Raw genomic sequence first — 18,771 nt, forward strand, 5'->3', positions numbered from 1 at the left:
TGCTCACTAAAACAGAACTATTAGCCATTTTATTGCTGTTACCAATGAGTGATTTTGCTTGTAAGTGGCATGTCCTCTCCCACAGAATGGACCATCTCAGCCAGCTCTTCTGCAGATGATAGTCTTGCTCACATTGCAGTTCTGTCAGGCAGAATTGTTGGTTTCTTCATTGTTTCGCGTTAGCATGAAGTCCCATTTGCCCAAGATGGAAAGGTTTGCAGTTGGAACAAGGATGTAGCCCAGGTGTTGATGCTTAGAGTTATTGTCAGAACTCCTAGGATGTTCAGTACAAATCCAGCTTTAGCCTAAATTATAAAGAGAAAGGATGATCAGCTGAGCTGATTGTTTTTTTCCTTCCCTGCCCATTAGGCTTGTTTGAGGGTGACAGAGCAGTGGAACAGGCTGCCCAGGGAGGTTGTGGAGTCTCCTTCTCTGGAGATCTTCCAAACCCACCTGGATGCCACCCTGTGCCACATGCTCTAGGTGTGCCTGCTGGAGCGGGAAGGTTGGACTAGATGATCTCTAGAGGCCCCTTCCAACCTTGAATATTCTGTGAACTTTCTGTCTTGCCTCTTTGACCTTTACTCACATCTCCAACAGAAAATCTGCTGTACTAAGTCCTCAGTAGCATATTCAGTAAGGCTCTGAGAACAGAGTGACCCTCTATTAATTCACACTGGTGTGTTCTTTGTTTGGCTTCAGCAGAGTAGTCACTTTTCTAGCATTCTTTCAAGAAGAACCAATATGGGAAGATGAAGAGCTATCGATGAGATCTCTGAAAAGAAACCTGCTTTTGCTCACCATGTCTATAACCTTGAGTTGTCCATACGAGAAGACAATAGCGTTAGGAGGAGTAGCCACCGGGAGCATGAACGCCAGTGATGCAGCAAGTGTACAGGGCAGCATGACATAGAGTGGATTGAGGCAGATTGCTTGAGCCTGTGCAGGGAGGAGAGCAAAGATGGTGTTGGTTGATACAAAAAAAATGCACAGAAATCTGAGGAAAGTCTCAGACTGTCCATGTCAGAAACCTCATTCTTTTACCAGTGCTGTAGCCACTCACAGTTTGGTTCTACATTAAAAACTTCTGCTCAAGGTCTTTATGCAGCAAAAGCAAGAATTGGTTTTGTGGTCAGTGCTTTGTGTTCCTAATTGTGGAACCTGATCACTGCTGCAGTACAGATTAATCTTAATGGCTGTATTCGACTCTAAAACCGGGAAAGCAAATGTAAAATGACTTCAAACTGGTTAAGAACAAATTTAAGTTATCGATGGGAATAGGGCAGCCCAAAATCTGAAGATGAGCGGTAAGTTTACTAGGTAGTTGGAGTCCGTTGCCTATGAAAAAAGGTTTTAATGTAGCTTATTCAGATTCAATCTGGGACCAGGATTTCATACTGCAGAAATATGTCCACCCCAGGAACTGCTGTCTTCTGTGGAAATGCAAAAGTCTGAATTAGGTCATAGGGACTGACTAATGGTATCACCCTTACAGAGACTTCTGGAAGGTTGGTAGTTGGAGTGAAATACAATAATGGAATGTTGCAGGGAAGCAAATGCTGATGCCTCTATCCAGAATAAATAGGGAAAAAAACAAGTACTGCTGGCAGTGACCTCATGAGGTTGTTTAGGCCAGAAGGCAAAATCTAGTAGTCTAGTGAATTTAATCTCTTTACTTTTCACCTGCAATAATTTTTGAAATGTTGAACTAAACATACAATATGTGCAAATATATATGCATATACATATATATGTGTATTTTAAATATGGTCTCATAATCAAATACATGAACCAATGCTTGGCATTGTCAACTAGTTAGTTTGTATAACTGAGCGGGTAAATATTTGGAGCAGACTTGAAAGCTGTTCTTAGGAAATATTTTGAAACACTGGAACTTACCATTGAAGCCAGAATAGGCAGAAAGAGGGTCGTGGTGGCAACGTTACTAGTGCACTCCGTGAAAACAGCAATGAGGAGACACAAGAGGAAGGCAATAGCTGGGTGAGGGATGTTCTGCAGAGGAGTCAGCTTGTTGCCTAGCCATGCAGACAGACCAGATTCCTGTTGGGAAGGTAAAGGAAGAGGTCTCTCAAGATAGCAGGCTGGAGAACAAATTCCCACATCACTGTCCAGTTCAATTCCCTCCCAGTTCCCCACTCTGTTCTACTAGAAAATCTTATACAAACTGCTTTCTACAGAAAAAATAGAGGCTTGTATAGACACAGTATTTCAGTAGGGCAAATAAAAATCAATGTACTTTCCTATACAGCGTACTTTCCTAAAAATCTCTTCTTCTGGATCAGTCCATAATTTGGGCATCCTTTTTATTCAAGCCTTTCTCTTAGGAGGATATATCCTTACCATGCCTGTCTTGCTTCTTTATGCGCTATGGCTTAGCTTTCTTATGTTTTCTGTAGACATTACTCTTCTGTGTCCCTTTTATTTAATGTCTCAACTACCTCAGCCTGTCTTTTCTAACCCTGAAAAGTTGTGTCTTGCAGGAGAGTTGAAATCTGTCTTGAAAGGACTTGTCTAAGTCTATGCCTTACTGCAGAACTGACTCTACCTAAATTCATACCTAAATTATCCTGACGGATGTTTTTCCAATCTGTAGCTAAAAATGTCCAAAGATTTAAAAATCTCCCCAAATGATTTATTCAAGTGCTTAAATATCTTTATAGTTGAAATATTTTCCTAATGAATAACCTAAATCTCATTTACTGCAGATTAAGCCCTTTAGCACTTGTCCTAGCCAAAATAAGAAGAGAAAAAAGTATACTGTCTTCCTTTTTGACACAGCTTTTTATGCATTTGATGACTTCTTAGAAAAAATAAATGTCATTTCTAGAATCTTTCATTTTTTCCAACACTTTTTTCCTAGACCCCTGATAACTTTTATTTCTTTCCTGTAAGGTTTATTCATATAGTCCACACGTCATTGAAGAATGCTCTCCAGAACTTAATATGTGAATGTACCTGAGGACTTTCCAGTCCTGTGTGAAAAGATTTAATTTTGCATGTCTTATGTAGGATGCACCTACTTATAAGTTCCAGGTGCTTGTTTGTTTTCAAATCTGTTTTCCATTTTAAGTTGCATCATGATTTTCTGTTTTATAGCAACACTTACAAGTCTTGGAATTCTAAACTAGTATTCCCAGGTGATTGAAAATTTTTCTACTGTGATTGTTGTCTGCAGATTTAATAAATGTATTGTTCCATTACTGAAAAAAAGAATCGTAGCACTGCATTTCTCACAGGTGCCTGCAGAAGTATATCAGTGTGACAGCCTGACATTTTTATACACTTTCTAAGGCTTTCTAGCTAGCTGTGCATCACTTGTTTAGTTCAAGTCATATTTCCTTGAGTAGTTTGTTAGAAATGGTTTGGAAACCCTTCCTGGGCACATTAACACCTCATTTTTGCCATATCAACTAAGTTTTGCTGAATGAAATCGGTAATGGGATATTTTCTGCATTATTTACTTTTCTACAAACATAGTCAATTATGCTGCCTTGACTGGTTGTGCAGGCAGCAATTATTTGCTCTTCTGACCACAGCATTCCTTCTAAGGGGGCTGAAGTCTGTCTAGGTGCCCGTGCCTGCGGAGCTGCTCGTTTGCTGCGACCAGCGTGCCCTCTCCTGTTCTAGAAGAGCACGCACAATGTGAGCTGGGAAGTGTGCAGGAATCAGCCAAGCAGTGCTCAGGTAAGAACAGGAATGTTACCTCACTGCCTTTGGCTAAGGCAAAGCCACCGCCCAGCAGGAAAACAATGTTCCATGGCATTTTCTGATGAACTGTTTTCCAGTCCAGGAGAGTTGCAGGTACTGCAATCTTTGGCTTGCTGTCTAAAATCCAAAAAGACTTTGTAAGCCCTCTTACATTCTTCGTGGAAAAGAGAACTTGTGAGTGGGAAGTGATTTTAGTCTGAACATTGGGGAAAAAACTTTGTGTCAGCAAGATCAACTAGATTATGAAATTATCTCCTAAAGGAAGTGATGGGAGCCTCAGCAACAAAGATTTTAAAGTTGACTTGCAAAAATACTAATGAATAATCTGTTGTTCCAAGAGGCATAACAAGGTGAACTAAATGTATGAATGGATTATAAGTATGGAAACATATCCTCAGAGGTGTATGTGTTTCTCTTAAGTCACGTATTCTCTCCTCTGGAATCTGGCTTCAGACCCTTTAATGTACTGATCTCTGAGGCACTGCTTAGATAAGAGTTTCCACTTAGTGCAGTCACAAGAAACAGATCTGTTATGTGATATATACCTTGCCTAACCTAAAGCATCTAGCCAAAAGTATGCAGGAAGTGCAATGTGAAATCTTGTTTAATGTTTGAAATTTCCTTTGTACATCTAAAATGTAATGAAACTTCCTGTGTTTCTGTTCTGACACTTGAGTTTTGAGGCCTTCAGTGAACTTACTTGTTTGCTGTCTGTCTCTACCACTGGTATGGAAGCAGGATTTAGGAATTTCAGAAGGGATGATGAACAACAAAATTGAAATGAAGACGACAACAGTAGCGTCAGTGACAAAGCTGTAATAGATCAGACAGAAAATTAGGCTAATACTGTTTTGGATGCATAGGGAACTGAAAGAACAGGGTAGCATGATAATAAGTGAAAGTTTTGCATATAAATTTGATATGATAATAGAGCAAGGCTTGTTCGCAGACTAAGTAGTGGTAATTTCATCTGGGAATACAGGTGAAATATGATTTGAGAAGCGAGAAGTCAGACTATACTTTATATTTCTAGGATTTCCTGCTTTACTTCTGCTCAGAGTTAGAAGGAAAAGTGGTGATACCTTGTACCATCTTTGCTGAAGAGAGTAGTTGCCCAGCCTGGCATGAAACCAGGGTCTCGGGTGAACCACAGCAGTACCAGTATTATGAAGAGGACCAAAACTGTTATCTCTGCAAATTTCATTGAGCCCAACTTCTTGTGCTCATCCTTGATAATGTTGTAGGCCTGTTGCTCCTTAGCCTTTGCAGAGGCATTCTTAATACAACCAAAATTCTTTGGAAAACTAGAAAGGAAATGGACAAGAGATACCAGAAATTTGCCAGATATCTTCAAGAATCTAAATGCTGTAACTCAGCTATATTGACATATATATATGTATATATATGCATATATGTAAATTATCATAACATCAACATCTGTAGGACAGTAACTGCACTGTGCTACATGCTCTTGAGATGAATGAAGTTTCCTGACACCAGAAGCTCACCTTATAAAAATTTGTACTCCCTGGGCACTGATGGGAAATGATGACAAGCTAGCGTGACTGACAAGGCAATATCATCACCAGTGAGTAAACTTTTGCCAAGTTTTTTTAATTACAAAAAAAAAGTTTGCTTTTTAAAGAGGAACTTAATAAGAAAGTGCTTTTGCAAATGTTTTTTTCCACTAGAAAAAAAGAGGTTGGCAATAACCTAAAACTGATGGTCTAAATTTTAAACAGGTAGGTAGTACAAGCTGGTCATATGGGCTGACTAGAGCTGAGAACTGGCACAATATTAATCCTGCAGGTCTGAAGCAACTGTCATCATAGCAGTATTTACTGATTGTGTGTAGAAATCAATTAATGGAGTGTTGTCATTCCTGATTTGAAGCACAACATATTTTTGGAGAGAGAGTGTGACAAAAAATGCTGCAAAATAGGTTATATTTAGTTAAAGCTTCTATTTCCACTGAGCGCTAAAGAGGTATATTTTGGAATATGTTAGTATATTATGGAGTATTCTGGAATATATTTGGTATATTATGGAATATATTTAGCTGGGACTTGATCAGGTTCCCTGGAGAAAAAAAAAAGCAGCATTTTAGCAGGTGCCTAGTATGCAGTTCCGGGACTGTCATGGATGAGTGCCCTTTTTTAACTTGCTGTCAGATTTACTACATTAAAATATATATTGAGTACTTAACAGAAGAATCAGCGGCATTACAGTTTGTAAAGTGTACTTACTTAAAGCCCAAGAACAGTATTTGCAGCCAAATCCAGGATAAAAACAGTAACAGGATCATGGTGGGAAAAGCGAAGGAGAACCAAGAGGCAAAGGTGATCACATTGTTGTTGTTAGGAAAGAGCCTGTAAAATGCACATGGTTGTCAGCATCCAAAACTCTGCAGTTTCTTCTGTGTCTATGACTGCTGATTCAGAAAAGAGGAGGTCCTGCGCAGCACACTAAGTTACCAAAATGATATTTTCCGAGGCAGCTACTGAGTATGTTATCCCAAATTCAACCAGACTTACTCATCAACCTGTCCTTTCAGTACCAGGTTTGGTGTTGTCCCAGTCAGAGTTGCAATCCCTCCAATACTGGATGAGTAACAAATGGAGAGGGACATCCCCTTGCAAAATTTCTTGTGATTCTCCTCCAGAAGTTTTTCATTTCTCTGTTTCATGTCTTCTTCAACTGTCATAACGTGACTATCACCTAGGTCCAAAGATATGGGGAGAAAAAAAGAGGTACAAAAGTTAGATTGTCTGGGAAAAGATCTTATGCAGTACATCAAGACTAGGACACAGTAGTTCTAAATTTACCTAATTTAGTGCTGCCATTGTTAATTCTTTGCTGTTAAGCCTATTTTCTTTGATTGTCCTGATACAAGACAGCTTTTTTTTTTTTTTGAAAGATATTTCTAAAAATAGAAGTACATGAGGTTGGAATGTGTGATAATGTACAAATATCCTGCTAACCTTCTCAGTGAATCGGGGATCAAGGAATCTCAGTGAACTAGCGCAATATCTGAACTTCACAAAGGAGGAGAGAGAAGAGAATTCAGGAAGGTGGAACACAGTTGTAGGAGATGGATTCGAGGTAACTCATTGTGTACCAGTATCTGACTAAGGACACTGTACTTCACAGTCAGAAACACCTGATCAGGCTCAAAGATGAGAAAAGGGAAAGGTAGCCAGTGAAGAGATACTTTTGCATGGTCGTATATCTTTGGATTAGAAGTGTCATTAAAATCTTTATCCTACCTTACATCATAAAACAGACCAAGAAATTTCCCTCGGGAATTCCTGATTATCTGATAATTTACGCACTAAATTTATTACAGTTTTATCTGATTCATGGAAGAGCATCATAAATGCTCTGTTCCATAGAATGCTTAGGTGCATTCCTCTTTCGTAGTTATAGTTGTATCTAAATTCTACTGAAGAAGGCATCAAGGCACCCTCCGTTATCCCAATCAGAAAACAAAAAGAACATAAACCATTCACCTTTTTGCTCTGGTGCTTTGGAGCCATTGGATTTAATTGGCTCTTCCTGCAGTTCAAAGGCTTTGTTGATGTTTTCGGACCCTTGCTCAGCTGGGCTAGGCTCTGCTTCTGACTTGTGCAACTGATCCAGCACTGCTTGCGCGATTGGCACCATCATGGCCGTGGTGGCAGTGTTGCTGATCCACATCGAAAGGAAGGCAGTCACAATCATGAAACCCATGAGCAGTCTGAAATACGGAGGGTTGAAAAGCCAGCTCAGAACTCAGAGGTGCAATGACTTTCTTATTACAAAGCTTTGGTTACAAATGTTAGGCTTGGAAAATCCCAACAATTGTGATCAAGAACGTAATTTGACCCTAGTCTGCTTTGAATAACTCAAGCAAGGGAAATTCTGTGATGTGCAGGGCCTCGTCGGATTCAAGCAATCCTTTTATCTTTTCCAATTTCAAGCAATTGTGTTTTTACCTTCTCATGACTAGGAATGGCTGTTACTCACAGGGCTGGTCTGACTCCAACGATCAGCAAGACGCGCAAAGCGATGCGCTTGTGTAGGTTCCAGTTCTCAACAGCAATGGCCACCAGCAGCCCCCCAATGAAAAGCATGTTGGTATCCTTCAAATATTCCCTGCAGACCTGTCATACAGAACAAGGGCAAGAAAGTAATGCTAAGAAGCAGCCTAAGTTTAAAGAAAAAGCAGCCAGAGTTTAAAGAAAAGGCCTTTTCTGAAGGAGGATCTTGTTCGAAACGTATCAGTGACTATGAACAGTGAATTTGTTTTGATTTCAGATTAGCAGCTCCACCCAGAGTTCATTTTAGATCCATGCAGATTTTCTGTGCTGGTTTGCTGTACATGCAGAGTACATAAGTCCCTGGGTAACAATAGTGCAATTTTCTACTGCTTGCATCACACTCCAGAAGACACTCGGGACATAATTTCAAAATAAGAGAAGCTGATCAATAAATACATAGGCAAACACGGAAGGTATGTCTTACTGTTGTTGAATCCATGACACTCATTAGTGGGAACAGCACGACAGGAAAAAAAGCTGTGACTGCCAATGGCAAGGCTTCTGTGCACCAAAATAGTGCCATCAATATGATAACATAAGCACATCTGGCTTCCTGATAGAAAGAGGGTAGAGGCAATAAGAACAGACTCACTTAAGCTTTGAGAGGGCCACAGCCCATGATTAAATCCCCCATCATCTGATGAAGGATTGTGGGGAAAGGCTGTTTGCTGCCCCTTTTCTCTCGCTTCTGTCTTGCAATGCAGATCCAAATCAAATGAGAAAATAGACAACAATCTTTTCCTCGCAGTTCTGACAGGATAGGAGCTGCACTACTTCCAAGTGATTTCTTTTGTGATCGAGCCTTCAATGAGGAAAGACAAGAAACTCAAGGACAAATGGATGACTTTGAACCCTTCGTGATAAGAGATTGGCAGTTCTTGCATAGACTTCTTGATTCTGCTGATGGAGGTATTTTCTTTTTAATTTATTTCTGTGTATGATGATTAAGTTGTGGGAAAAGTCATTGATACAGTCAAGGTTTATGCATTTTTTTCTTTGCAAGCTTCAGAATATTGCCCAGATGGAAGCCCAGCCAAGCCCAACCCACCCCAGCTGTTTTTAACAGCCTAGATTCCTTGTACTGTAAATACTTTTATCTATTTTTCATCAGATTTTTAGACTTACTGACAAACTGTCTGGTCACAGGTCAGTGTTAGCTTCTATTCGCTTTGAGTTGCTTCTTTTAAGCAAAGTGTGATCACATTTCATGTACTTTTTTTTTAATCAAACATTGATTTACTTCTGCTTTGGAGAGCAGCTCCAAGTTTTCTATGCAAATATTTAACTCTACACCAGAACTAGAAGGATTATTTCACAAGGCTGAGCTGGTAAAGAGAGTAAGAAAAAGAAACCATTGCAGAATATATTGTCATCTTCATTCTGAGACTGGCGCGATAATGGGAGCCAACACAGAGCCAAAGGATTTAGAGAGGGGGAAAAAAAAAAAGTGATTGTGTAATCTTGGATCAAGGATGTGCCCTAAAATATACTGGACAGTACAAATGCAAGTGTACTGATTCTTGATAAAACCAACAAAGCAAGAGACCCAGAAAACATAATGGCTGGATTACAGAAGATGAAATGAAGAAGCCAAAATAGCAGTCATCTGGATCAGACTTCTGATGCTTTAGAGCTTGGGACTGCTGAGTATGGCACAGAAGTTACAGAGCTGGTGAAGGGAAAAGATGAGCAGAGGAGCTGAACAGCGGAGATGATACAGAGCAGCACTGTTAGAGATGTAAAGGTAAAAGAGATTTCTGAAGAGAGAAAAAACTGCTTTTTTTAGCCTGAATTTTAATGGAAGCAATAGAAACGGTAATCAAACATCTCACTGAGCCCTGAAACTAATTTCTCCTTGCGGTGATCCTTTTCTTCCCACTCTGTGTTAGCAAGAGAAGCCAGTGGGTTCTTCCTGAGAGAGCCTGGCAGGTCATTGGGACATATTTTGTAGGCCCAGGGGTTATTCTCTTGCAAGCTGCTGTGAGCAGCCTTACAGCAAGCGCTGGAATAAGACTTTCCAGCAAGTCAGTGGTCCTGGAAGTCACTTGCTCATTCTTCTGCCTTTAGATGAAATCTCTAGTGTTGGCTGCTCTTGTTTATTCTAGTCTCAAGTGTTATGAGGTTATAGGACAGGTTAATTGCTCAACAGAAGGGACGTGCAAAATTTTTACCTTTGAATTGTCTGTTTCTAGCCCTTCATGCTGAAGTACAAGCTTTTGCTGCCTAGCAATATCACTGTGTACAATTCTAACATCAAAAACCCTCCTACAGGCTCTGAGGGGAGAAAAAAACACGTCCAGGGCTCTCAATCTTGCTGCTGTAGCTGATTGTTTAGAAAGCCGAGAGAGTCATTTTCAAGCAGGAACTGAAACAGGATTGCCAAATTATTCCACAGGCAAATCCAAAGACCTGTTGTGTGCTAACACTGCAAGTAGGCTTGAACTTAGTGGCCTCAAGGAAGCTCAGTTTCTGGCTGCTTTAGAGCCCTTCTGATTCAGTAAGTTAACTTATTTTTGTCTATGAGAAGTTAACTAGCAAAAAATTACTTTTTTGTTTTTCTTTTCAGTAAGCTTTTAAGTGATAGTTTAAGCTGTTTTATTTGCATAGTGATGGAATAGGAGGATATGCCTCATCAGTTGCCACACTTCACCTCAAGCCAAGGCTGTTTGGTCTGTTTTGCAGCCCTCTGCTCTCAAGAGACTTTGGAAATACTCGGATAAAGAGCAGCAGGAAAGAAGGGAATTGGAGAGAGGCTGCACAAAAAGACAAGGATCAGGAGCTAGGGGAGTCGGGAAAGAGCCTTGAAGAAGGAGGAAGGAAACTCCGAGTTAGGAATTCAGGAGACGAGGAGGCAGGGAGAGCAGAGAGAGAGAGAGGATTTGATAGCCAAAGAGCAGTGACGAGAGAGGGAGATTGAGATGAACTATTTAATGATACTGGCACTGGAATAAGGACCTGAAGGGCAGAGGCTACAGCTGTCTGTATGAAGGCGTTCTGTGTGGGACAAAATGAGCCAGGGCAAAGAAGGAGCAGAACGTGACACTGTGGGCTCTCAGTCCTTGTATGATCAGTGTCTTAGTAGTAGCTGCTCCAAGATTCTGTATTTTACTTTTTCTCTGAAGGAATTATGAACAAAACATCTTCAAAAACTTGACATTTTACATTTTAAATCATTGTTTTAAAACATTACATGAATATGGTAAAGAGTGGAATGCATCCTCTTTTTTTTTTTTTTTTCCCGTTGCTTTTCAGGATAACTTGTTCATTTAGCCTAGAAAAATCTCTCTCCTGTCTGGCAACAGCAACAGCAACAACAAAGTATTAGAAGAGAGTGAGGGTTGGATACTTCTAGAAAATCAGCAGAGGGGTTAAAATTTTGCCATGCACAGGTATGAGCTTCAGCGCACAGAGTATTTTGCTAAATCAGTTAGATGTAAAGCAAAAGATACAAAATATAGATATCATTGTCTGTGCTTCTAAACTACACACGGATGTATCTGCTTATCCTTCTAGGTCATATTGCTTTTATGCCTTTCTAGTATGAGTAGTCAAAGAGGGTACCCAGAGAAAAGGCTGTTCGAGCAGCAAATGATGTAACTGCCTCTGAGAAGGAAGCGACGTGTTCTCTTTGGTTCTGCCACTGAAAAGGAGCAATTCTAAGGAGAGATTTGGCTCTCAAATCCATTTTTAAAAGTTCTTACCTGGGTAGGAACAGCCAGAGGCAAAGGAAGAAGGAAAATAGGTGTCAGGACAGTAACCAAGTAGTTCCTGTAGGCTAGAAGCACTTGCCACACGCCAGCCATGGTGCTGGAGCTAGCCCAGTGCTGAAAGGTCCCGAGGTCTGTTGAGGGACTATATAAATAGGCTGAAATATTAAACATTGACCTCTGGAGGTTGGGTGTTGTTTTTGGAACTGTAATCAGAGAAAGAAGGAAGAGAACAAAGAAGGGAGGGGACAGCAAAAGAGTGACAGTCCAGGAACTTTCTTAAGACAGTCTTTGCCTGGTAAATCCAGGAGAGAATTAACTCCTTGTTGTCCTTCCAGCTTTATTAAGCATAGATAGGCAACTGTAATGATCCTGCAATGTTCTGAATCAAAACCCGTGTTCAAGCTTTTATTACTAGGAACCTTACCTAATGAATAATAAAGTTCTGGCATTCAGTAGTTCTTTCCTTAAATAGATGCAGTTATTTTTCCGGTAGAAAGAGAAACTGTTCCCTCTATCATCAGTTCAAGTTTGTTTTAAGAGTGAATAGAAATTTTAGAAACATATCTCATGTATTGCACTCATATGTAAAGACGAGGGACATTTCCCCCCCCTCATCCTTGTAGTATCCACTGAGAAACTCTTTTGGCAGCAAAATGCACTAGGGCAGAGCTCACCAGGTGTCCCATTGTGGCCCTATTCCGAAAGGATTTACAGTGCCAAGCACCAGAACAGGGGCACCCATGTCCTTACATGGCAAAGACCATCGTTATAACAGGGCTGTTTTCTCCCCTATTTTGAAAGGAATAGGGGAAATGAGGGAGGAACTGATTTTTGACTAGCCCTAATAACATGATAGTTGTTTATGTTATAAGAAAGATTTAGGACCAAAGAAAGAAAGCAATAGCTCTTTCTACCTCATTCAGTTATATCTGGTTTGGCTGGGAAAGACTTGGCTAGACTGCAGCACCTTGTGATGTTTAATTTTTATTTGTTTCCACCTTTATGATCTTTCAGGTTTTTAAGCACAGCCTAGGTGTGTTTCAGGGTCTTAAAAATAAAAGAGGCAGTTGTTGAGAAATTACTAGTAATTGTTGTCCCTGTTCCAACAGCCATTCAAGATGCAGGCAGCAAATGACCTGAACCCACAAATGTGCAGGACAGGAATTGAAGTTTTGTTTTACTGAATTGCAGGACAGCCTTTCACTTGTGGTCTACAAACAAGTGAACCTTGAGCACCTGCTCCAGCTATAACTCTATTTCTCAGAACTTGCTGTTAGCAACCTGTAACTTTTCTTTTTCCAGAATTTTACTCAAAATTGCTGTTTACAATGTAAAAACAATCATTTCACTTTTACTCAGCTAATTTCATTTCTTAGCCAGGATGAGAGGTGCTGAAAATGTGAGTGCTGTGGATATGGGGAAGGGAGGTTTGAGAACAACAGAAGTTTTGGTTAGAATTGGCACTTTGCTAAAAGCCCTAAATCAGGGGATAATTTGAGGAATACAAATCTTAATACCAAATAAACACTAGCATTTTTTAACCTATTTCATTGTCATATTGTTTCACCATCGCTTAGGATCAATGACAATGTCCCTGATCTGGAACGCAGGCCAGTCTGCAACCGGAACAACATCCATGGGGAGTCTGTCCACTGCCATTTGGACCCTCTTTCTCTCCAAGCTGTCACAGCTGAGCCCTGCAAAATGAATGATTTGCATTGTCACCAGGATTTGCCTGTGTCCCATGAACATTCCCTCAGTGCTGTATCCCATGAACATTCCCTGCATGCCGTATCCCATTAACATTCCTTCAACAGTTTCCGTGGAGCGATGCCAGTTGACACTACCCCAGAACTGCCCTGGTTTCCAAGAGCTGGTTAATGAAACACTTTGCAGCCAAGGAACAGCTCGAGTCTGGTCTGCGGAGCTGTTCTCGGAGGCAGCACGAACCTTCGTAACACGGCCAAGGCCCGTGTGCATGAGAGCCGGTAAGTGTCTGTGGAAAGGAAGTATTTCCTAATTTCTAGGAATTTATGATGCTTTCAAGGCGATTAGTAACATTTAGCAGCTTCTAGCACTTTGTGGACTAAAAAATAGTAATAATAATAGTAAAAGAATGAAGGTAGGTTTAAAGATTGAATGATGTCGTGATTTGTAGCCCCAGTGTAGTAGGGCTGCAGGGAGCGCGGGCTCCGGCGCGGCCGCAGGGGCGGAGCGGGCGCGGGCGGGCGCAGCGAGCGGCGCCGCCTCCCACCGCCATGACCATGGCCGCGCCGCCGGAGCCCCCTCCGGCCTCCGAGCCCCCGCCAGCCGCCAAGGCCCCCGGCCGCCGCCTGGCCGCCGTGGAGCCGCTGCTCTTCCTGGCCACCGTGTCGCTGGGCCTGCAGGGCCCGCTGGCCACGCAGTACCTCTGGGACCGCCTGGGCGCTGACCTGGGCTACAGCAGAGGCAACAGCAGCAGCGCTGATGGCTGCACCGAGGGCCCCGGCGCCAACGGCAGCACCGACACCCTGCAGCGGGTGGGAAGCGGGTGGCTCCGTGGAGAGTTGGACCCCCCAGGGTAAGCAGGTCGCACCGCCTTATGTGTGTTTTTCTTTTAGGAAGTGGAGACTCTTGTCTCCCACTGGAATCTCTACATCAACCTGGGAGGCTTCTTCGTGGGTCTCTTCTCGGTGACGCTCTTTGGGCCATGGAGCGACAGCGTAGGTCGCCGGCCGGTGCTCATCCTGCCTGCAGTTGGCATGGCCATGCAAGCGGCCATCTACCTTCTCGTCATGTACCTGCGACTGCACGTCGGCTTCTTTCTCCTTGGACGCATTTTGAGCGGCCTCACAGGAGACTACAACCTGATCCTGGCCAGCTGCTTCGCCTACGTGGCCGACACCAGCGCGGCACGCGCGCGCACGTTCCGCGTGGCCGTGCTCGAGGCCTGCCTCGGCGTAGCGGGCATGTTAGCCAGCATTGGGGGTGGCCAGTGGCGCAAAGCCCAGGGGTACATCAACCCCTTCTGGCTCGTGTTCGCTGCCAGTCTCGCTGCTGCTCTCTATGCTGTTTTCTGTCTTCAGGAGTCGGTGAAGCAGCGGAAACCAGCCAAGCTCTTCACTCTCAGTCATTACATGGCCGTGTACAGGCTCTACACCACTCCAGAACGCCAGGGCTCCAGGCAGAAGCTTGCGCTCTACTCCTTGGCTTTCTTTCTTATTGTCACTGTACACTTTGGAACCAAGGACATCTATGTTTTGTATGAACTTGGCTCTCCTCTGTGCTGGGCTTCTGATCTCATCGGGTACGGTTCAGCTGCCAGTTACCTGGCTTACCTGAGCAGCCTAGCAGGGCTGCGGGTGCTGCAGCTGTGCCTGGAGGACACCTGGGTGGCAGAGTTAGGACTCATCTCCAATATTTCTGGATTGGTTGTGATGTCTATTGCTACTACAACTCCACTGATGTTTACAGGTGATGCCAATTCTTAGATGCTGCTATCTCAAGGGATTAACTTAGAGATATCAGAACATGCAAGACAGCAGTGTGCTCTAGGGAGAAAATCACATGGAAGAAGCTTTGCCTCTGCTTCAGCCCACAGAACTAGGACTTGCCGACAGCAAATTTGGCCGAGCACTGATGAAATTGCAACCATGTAGATTCAACATCATTAGATTTTCAGAAAGCCACACAGGTGGCATGTATGCCTGCAGAGACTAAAGACCAATTGTGAAAAGGAGGGTGAACTGGGACTAAGCAGTAGCTGAGAGAAGCAGATAGGGGCTGTACATGTATGGAACTGACTTTGGAGACTGTGAGGTTTAAGTCACTATAGCTTGAGCTGAGCTTTCTCTAATGTGTCATGTCTTGTTCACAGGTTATGGGATGCTGTTCCTTTCCATGGCAGCCACCCCAGTCATCAGAGCCAAACTCTCCAAGCTGGTGAATGAGACAGAACAGGGTAAGGAATTAGGCAGATTCTGAAACACTGGCCTCTTGGAACTGTGCCACAAAACTGCTTTGAGAAGTCAAGACTTCTCTAGCTCCTTCATGTTCTTTTAATGTCCACTGTGAGGCCCTGGGTGACACTTTAGTTTGTTAGAACAGTTGTCAGTTATCACTGCTGTAGACGTTATCATCTTGAAAATGCAGCATAAGAAAAAAAAAAGCAAGATGAGAAGTATTGCATTCAAGCTCAGGAATGGGTCATTTCCTGGCCTGTTGATTTCCAAACCTTTCATGAGGAGCAAAAATTAAAATAGATTTTATAACGTGCTAAAAACAGTGATTTCCCCTAGCATAACTCTCTTCTGTAGATCAGTAACAGTGGGTAGAAGCTCAGTCTTGTTAGAGAGTTATATCATTGACCGTGGTGAAAGATCACGGACAATCCACAGTAATTTGCTTTAAGAGGCCATATGTGCTGTTAAGATCTGCCTTGAAATACCTCTGCAGCTAGAGAGAGGGAAGAAGGGATGTGAGATGGGAGGGATCCAGAAGTGACTTTGTAGAACTGTTTCTTGCATTAGCTTGATGGTGGCATATACTTGATACCTGGTTTATGATGCTAACCCTGCAAAAGGCAGTGTCCTGCTACACTTAATGTTTAACAAGTGATAAGATGTGCTTGGCAATAAACAGATATAGATAGCCTCTTCTGAGGCATTTACAATCCAACTGATACATAATGTCCCTGCACGGTGCTGGTGGTACAAATTCTGGAGGTCGGTGGGGTAGTCTGGGCTGCAGAGGAGCTGAGCCTGGCCTCTTTGGCTGGCTTGGCCAGGCGCAGCAGGCCTGGCCTCTGCTCACAGCTCTTGCCTCACCACATTATACACTGCAGACACCAGTTTTCTGATCAAAAGTGCAAACATTTCAGAAAGATTCATGAATACCATTGAAGGGGGTAATGTGGTAAACACATTTAGATGTTCCTCAGGTGGGTCTGTCTTATCATTAACTTTTTAATCGTTTTTTTTTGCAGGTGCTCTCTTTGCTTCTGTTGCCTGTGTGGAAGGGCTGTGTTCACTTGTGGCTTCAGGAGTGTTCAACTCTCTCTATCCTGCTACTCTGCACTTCATGAGAGGGTTCCCCTTTCTCTTTGGGGCACTGATTCTTCTTATTCCAGCAGCTATTATTGGGTAATTTGCTTTCTATTTTTAAACTCTGCTGGAAGACCTCTGAACTGTAATATTAAAATCACTATTTATTCTTCATAGGACAGGAGTTCATTATAGATTTTTAAGGTGTGTTTTCAGTTGTGCTTATGGAAGGGAGTTTAGTGCCCTAGTAAGTGGAGGTGCAAGTCCATTTCTTCAAGCATCTGAGTTGTAGGGATAAACCTGCACCCCAAGTAATTCAACTGTCTATACTGGGTGTTTCAAAGTCTCACTCCACTTCTAGCACTGAATCCAGACTCTGGAGTTAGACTATATGTACTGTCTATAAAACTCTGCATGGAAAAGAGCATCTCAACCTCTAGCAGCTCCTGGCAGGGTCATTTCTGTTACTGTGTAAAACTAAAACTCACCTGGAGTAAAGAAGTTTGTGTTCCTTCCTAGGCTCTAACTCTGTTCTTTCTTTCTTAGGTTAATAGAAGTCTGGGACTCGCACCTTGCATATCGTCACTTCTCACGTTCTTCCATGTCACTTACAAACAGCTGAGGAGTGACCCAGCACCAATGACTGGGCTGGTTCAGCAGCATCCATTCCAGGACTGCTGGAGGTTCTCCCTTTGGAGAACGGATCGGTGTGCGAGGGACACCTTGGTTATCCTTGTTCATTTTTTAAATGCTGAGTGATTGAAAATCATGGCTCCAGTAGGGACTTGATTTGCAAATATGTTCTGTTGATTTGTCTGTGAGAGAAAACCCAAGAAACTCGGACTCGAAAGCTAATCAAGAATAAAAACTATTGTTGGACATTTGCAAGGCCAGTTAGTATTTCCTTTCCTTTTTTTCTTTTTTCCCTTTATTTCTTTTATTTGAGGTTTTTGTGGCATGCTTTTAGTGATGGGAGCGGGGTGGAATTCTCTGTTAAATGCCAAGCATGCTCCCAAGCTGTTGGTGTGTGAGATATACAGAGCACCCCTGAAGCGGACAGGTAGCCCAAGGGCTATGCTGCCAAGGAAAGTGATCGGTGTTCCAGACCAACTGTGACTAACAGAATCACATAAATGTCACAGGCCATGCTAGGCTCCTGCAAAAATCCTTGTGGTAAACAGTAGTTGGTCACAGGAGTGCCGTTCTTGCCACTATTTGATAAAGTGATTTTCATTTCACAAGTAAGAGAGATCCTCTATGGCACCTAATCCACAAAGTGCTTGTAGTTGCGAGGGTCGGTGACACATCCTGTTTCTCCATGTGCCACTCAGACTGGGACTTCAAATATCTTTATGAGCAGAGCTGAGAGGTGAAGATGCTGAACTGCAACCTCGTACTCTTGTTGATAGTGGCTAAAACTGACAAGAGTAAGGATAGAATTGACAATATTGACCCCGCCTAGAGCACTGAAAGACCTGGGAAACAACTGCGGTGTTTCTGCAGTCCATCCTTGTTGGTAGCCTGAGCTGGTGTGGGAACAGGACTGGTATCTTTAGAGGTGGAATTCTGCATTGTCGGGGGGTGATTTTGTGTCTACGACCTCTCTTGGATCTCTCTTCTCAGGAGAGGTTGATGCCAGCAAGCCACTGCTGTCCCTAATTGCCCAAACCCCAGTGTTCCTAACAATTCTTTCGAAAGCCTTAAGCATTGCCTCATAACATTTTCTTCAAACTGAAATAAAGCAGCAGTTCTGATGATGATGATGAGCGTGTGCTCATCCAGAGGTATAGGCAATAATGTCCTTCCTATGAAATTGCTTAGCAGACATGTTACTTCTAGCATTAATAACATCTCCATTTTCTTTTATGGCTCATAAAAAAGATAACTTTTGTGGTACAGCTGCTTGCAATTTGTCCTTGTCTTGTTCAGTGCTTATCTCTCTGTTATTTTCATTCTTCACTCTGCAGTTAAGAATTTGCAGTAAAGAAGCAACAGCAGGAAGTTATCTGCTGTGTGGGGAATTAATATGCCTGGGCCCCAAGCCAGGGGGAATGCAGTTTTGGGACTTAACAAGCAGCTATAACCTGCTTTTCCTGAATACCAAAGTAAAGCTTGTAGCAGTGCCTTGTCTGTAACCCATCCTTAAATACTAAGTGAATGTGAAACGCTGATGTACAACGTTGTTCCTTGCTCATTAGGAATTTGTTGATAAGCGCAGGAGAATTTGGGAGT

At 42.5% G+C, this 18,771-nt stretch overlaps 2 protein-coding genes across 2 annotated transcripts; one reads left to right on the forward strand and one right to left on the reverse strand.

Moving 5' to 3' along the window:
* Positions 1 to 61: 61 nt before the first annotated feature.
* SLC13A2 (solute carrier family 13 member 2) lies at positions 62 to 11,611 on the reverse strand. The gene is made up of 12 exons (XM_026047747.1): positions 11,510 to 11,611; positions 8,233 to 8,361; positions 7,735 to 7,871; positions 7,263 to 7,465; positions 6,264 to 6,447; positions 5,976 to 6,098; positions 4,812 to 5,033; positions 4,454 to 4,542; positions 3,725 to 3,846; positions 1,900 to 2,061; positions 802 to 939; positions 62 to 305 (listed from the first exon to the last, which is right to left on the reverse strand). Exons 1-12 carry the CDS (start codon positions 11,609 to 11,611, stop codon positions 180 to 182), a joined length of 1,737 nt encoding a protein of 578 aa, XP_025903532.1. The 3' UTR covers positions 62 to 179.
* Positions 11,612 to 13,782: 2,171 nt separating this feature from the next.
* On the forward strand, positions 13,783 to 17,421 carry SLC46A1 (solute carrier family 46 member 1). Its single transcript, XM_026047748.1, has 5 exons — positions 13,783 to 14,037; positions 14,119 to 14,971; positions 15,375 to 15,458; positions 16,482 to 16,638; positions 17,086 to 17,421. The coding sequence occupies exons 1-5, from the start codon at positions 13,783 to 13,785 to the stop codon at positions 17,159 to 17,161; spliced, it is 1,425 nt and encodes a 474-aa protein (XP_025903533.1). The 3' UTR covers positions 17,162 to 17,421.
* The last annotated feature ends 1,350 nt before the right edge of the window (positions 17,422 to 18,771 follow it).

Source organism: Nothoprocta perdicaria, unplaced genomic scaffold (genome assembly GCF_003342845.1).
Source record: "Nothoprocta perdicaria isolate Ctin4 unplaced genomic scaffold, notPer1 scaffold_50, whole genome shotgun sequence".
Taxonomy (NCBI): domain Eukaryota; kingdom Metazoa; phylum Chordata; class Aves; order Tinamiformes; family Tinamidae; genus Nothoprocta; species Nothoprocta perdicaria.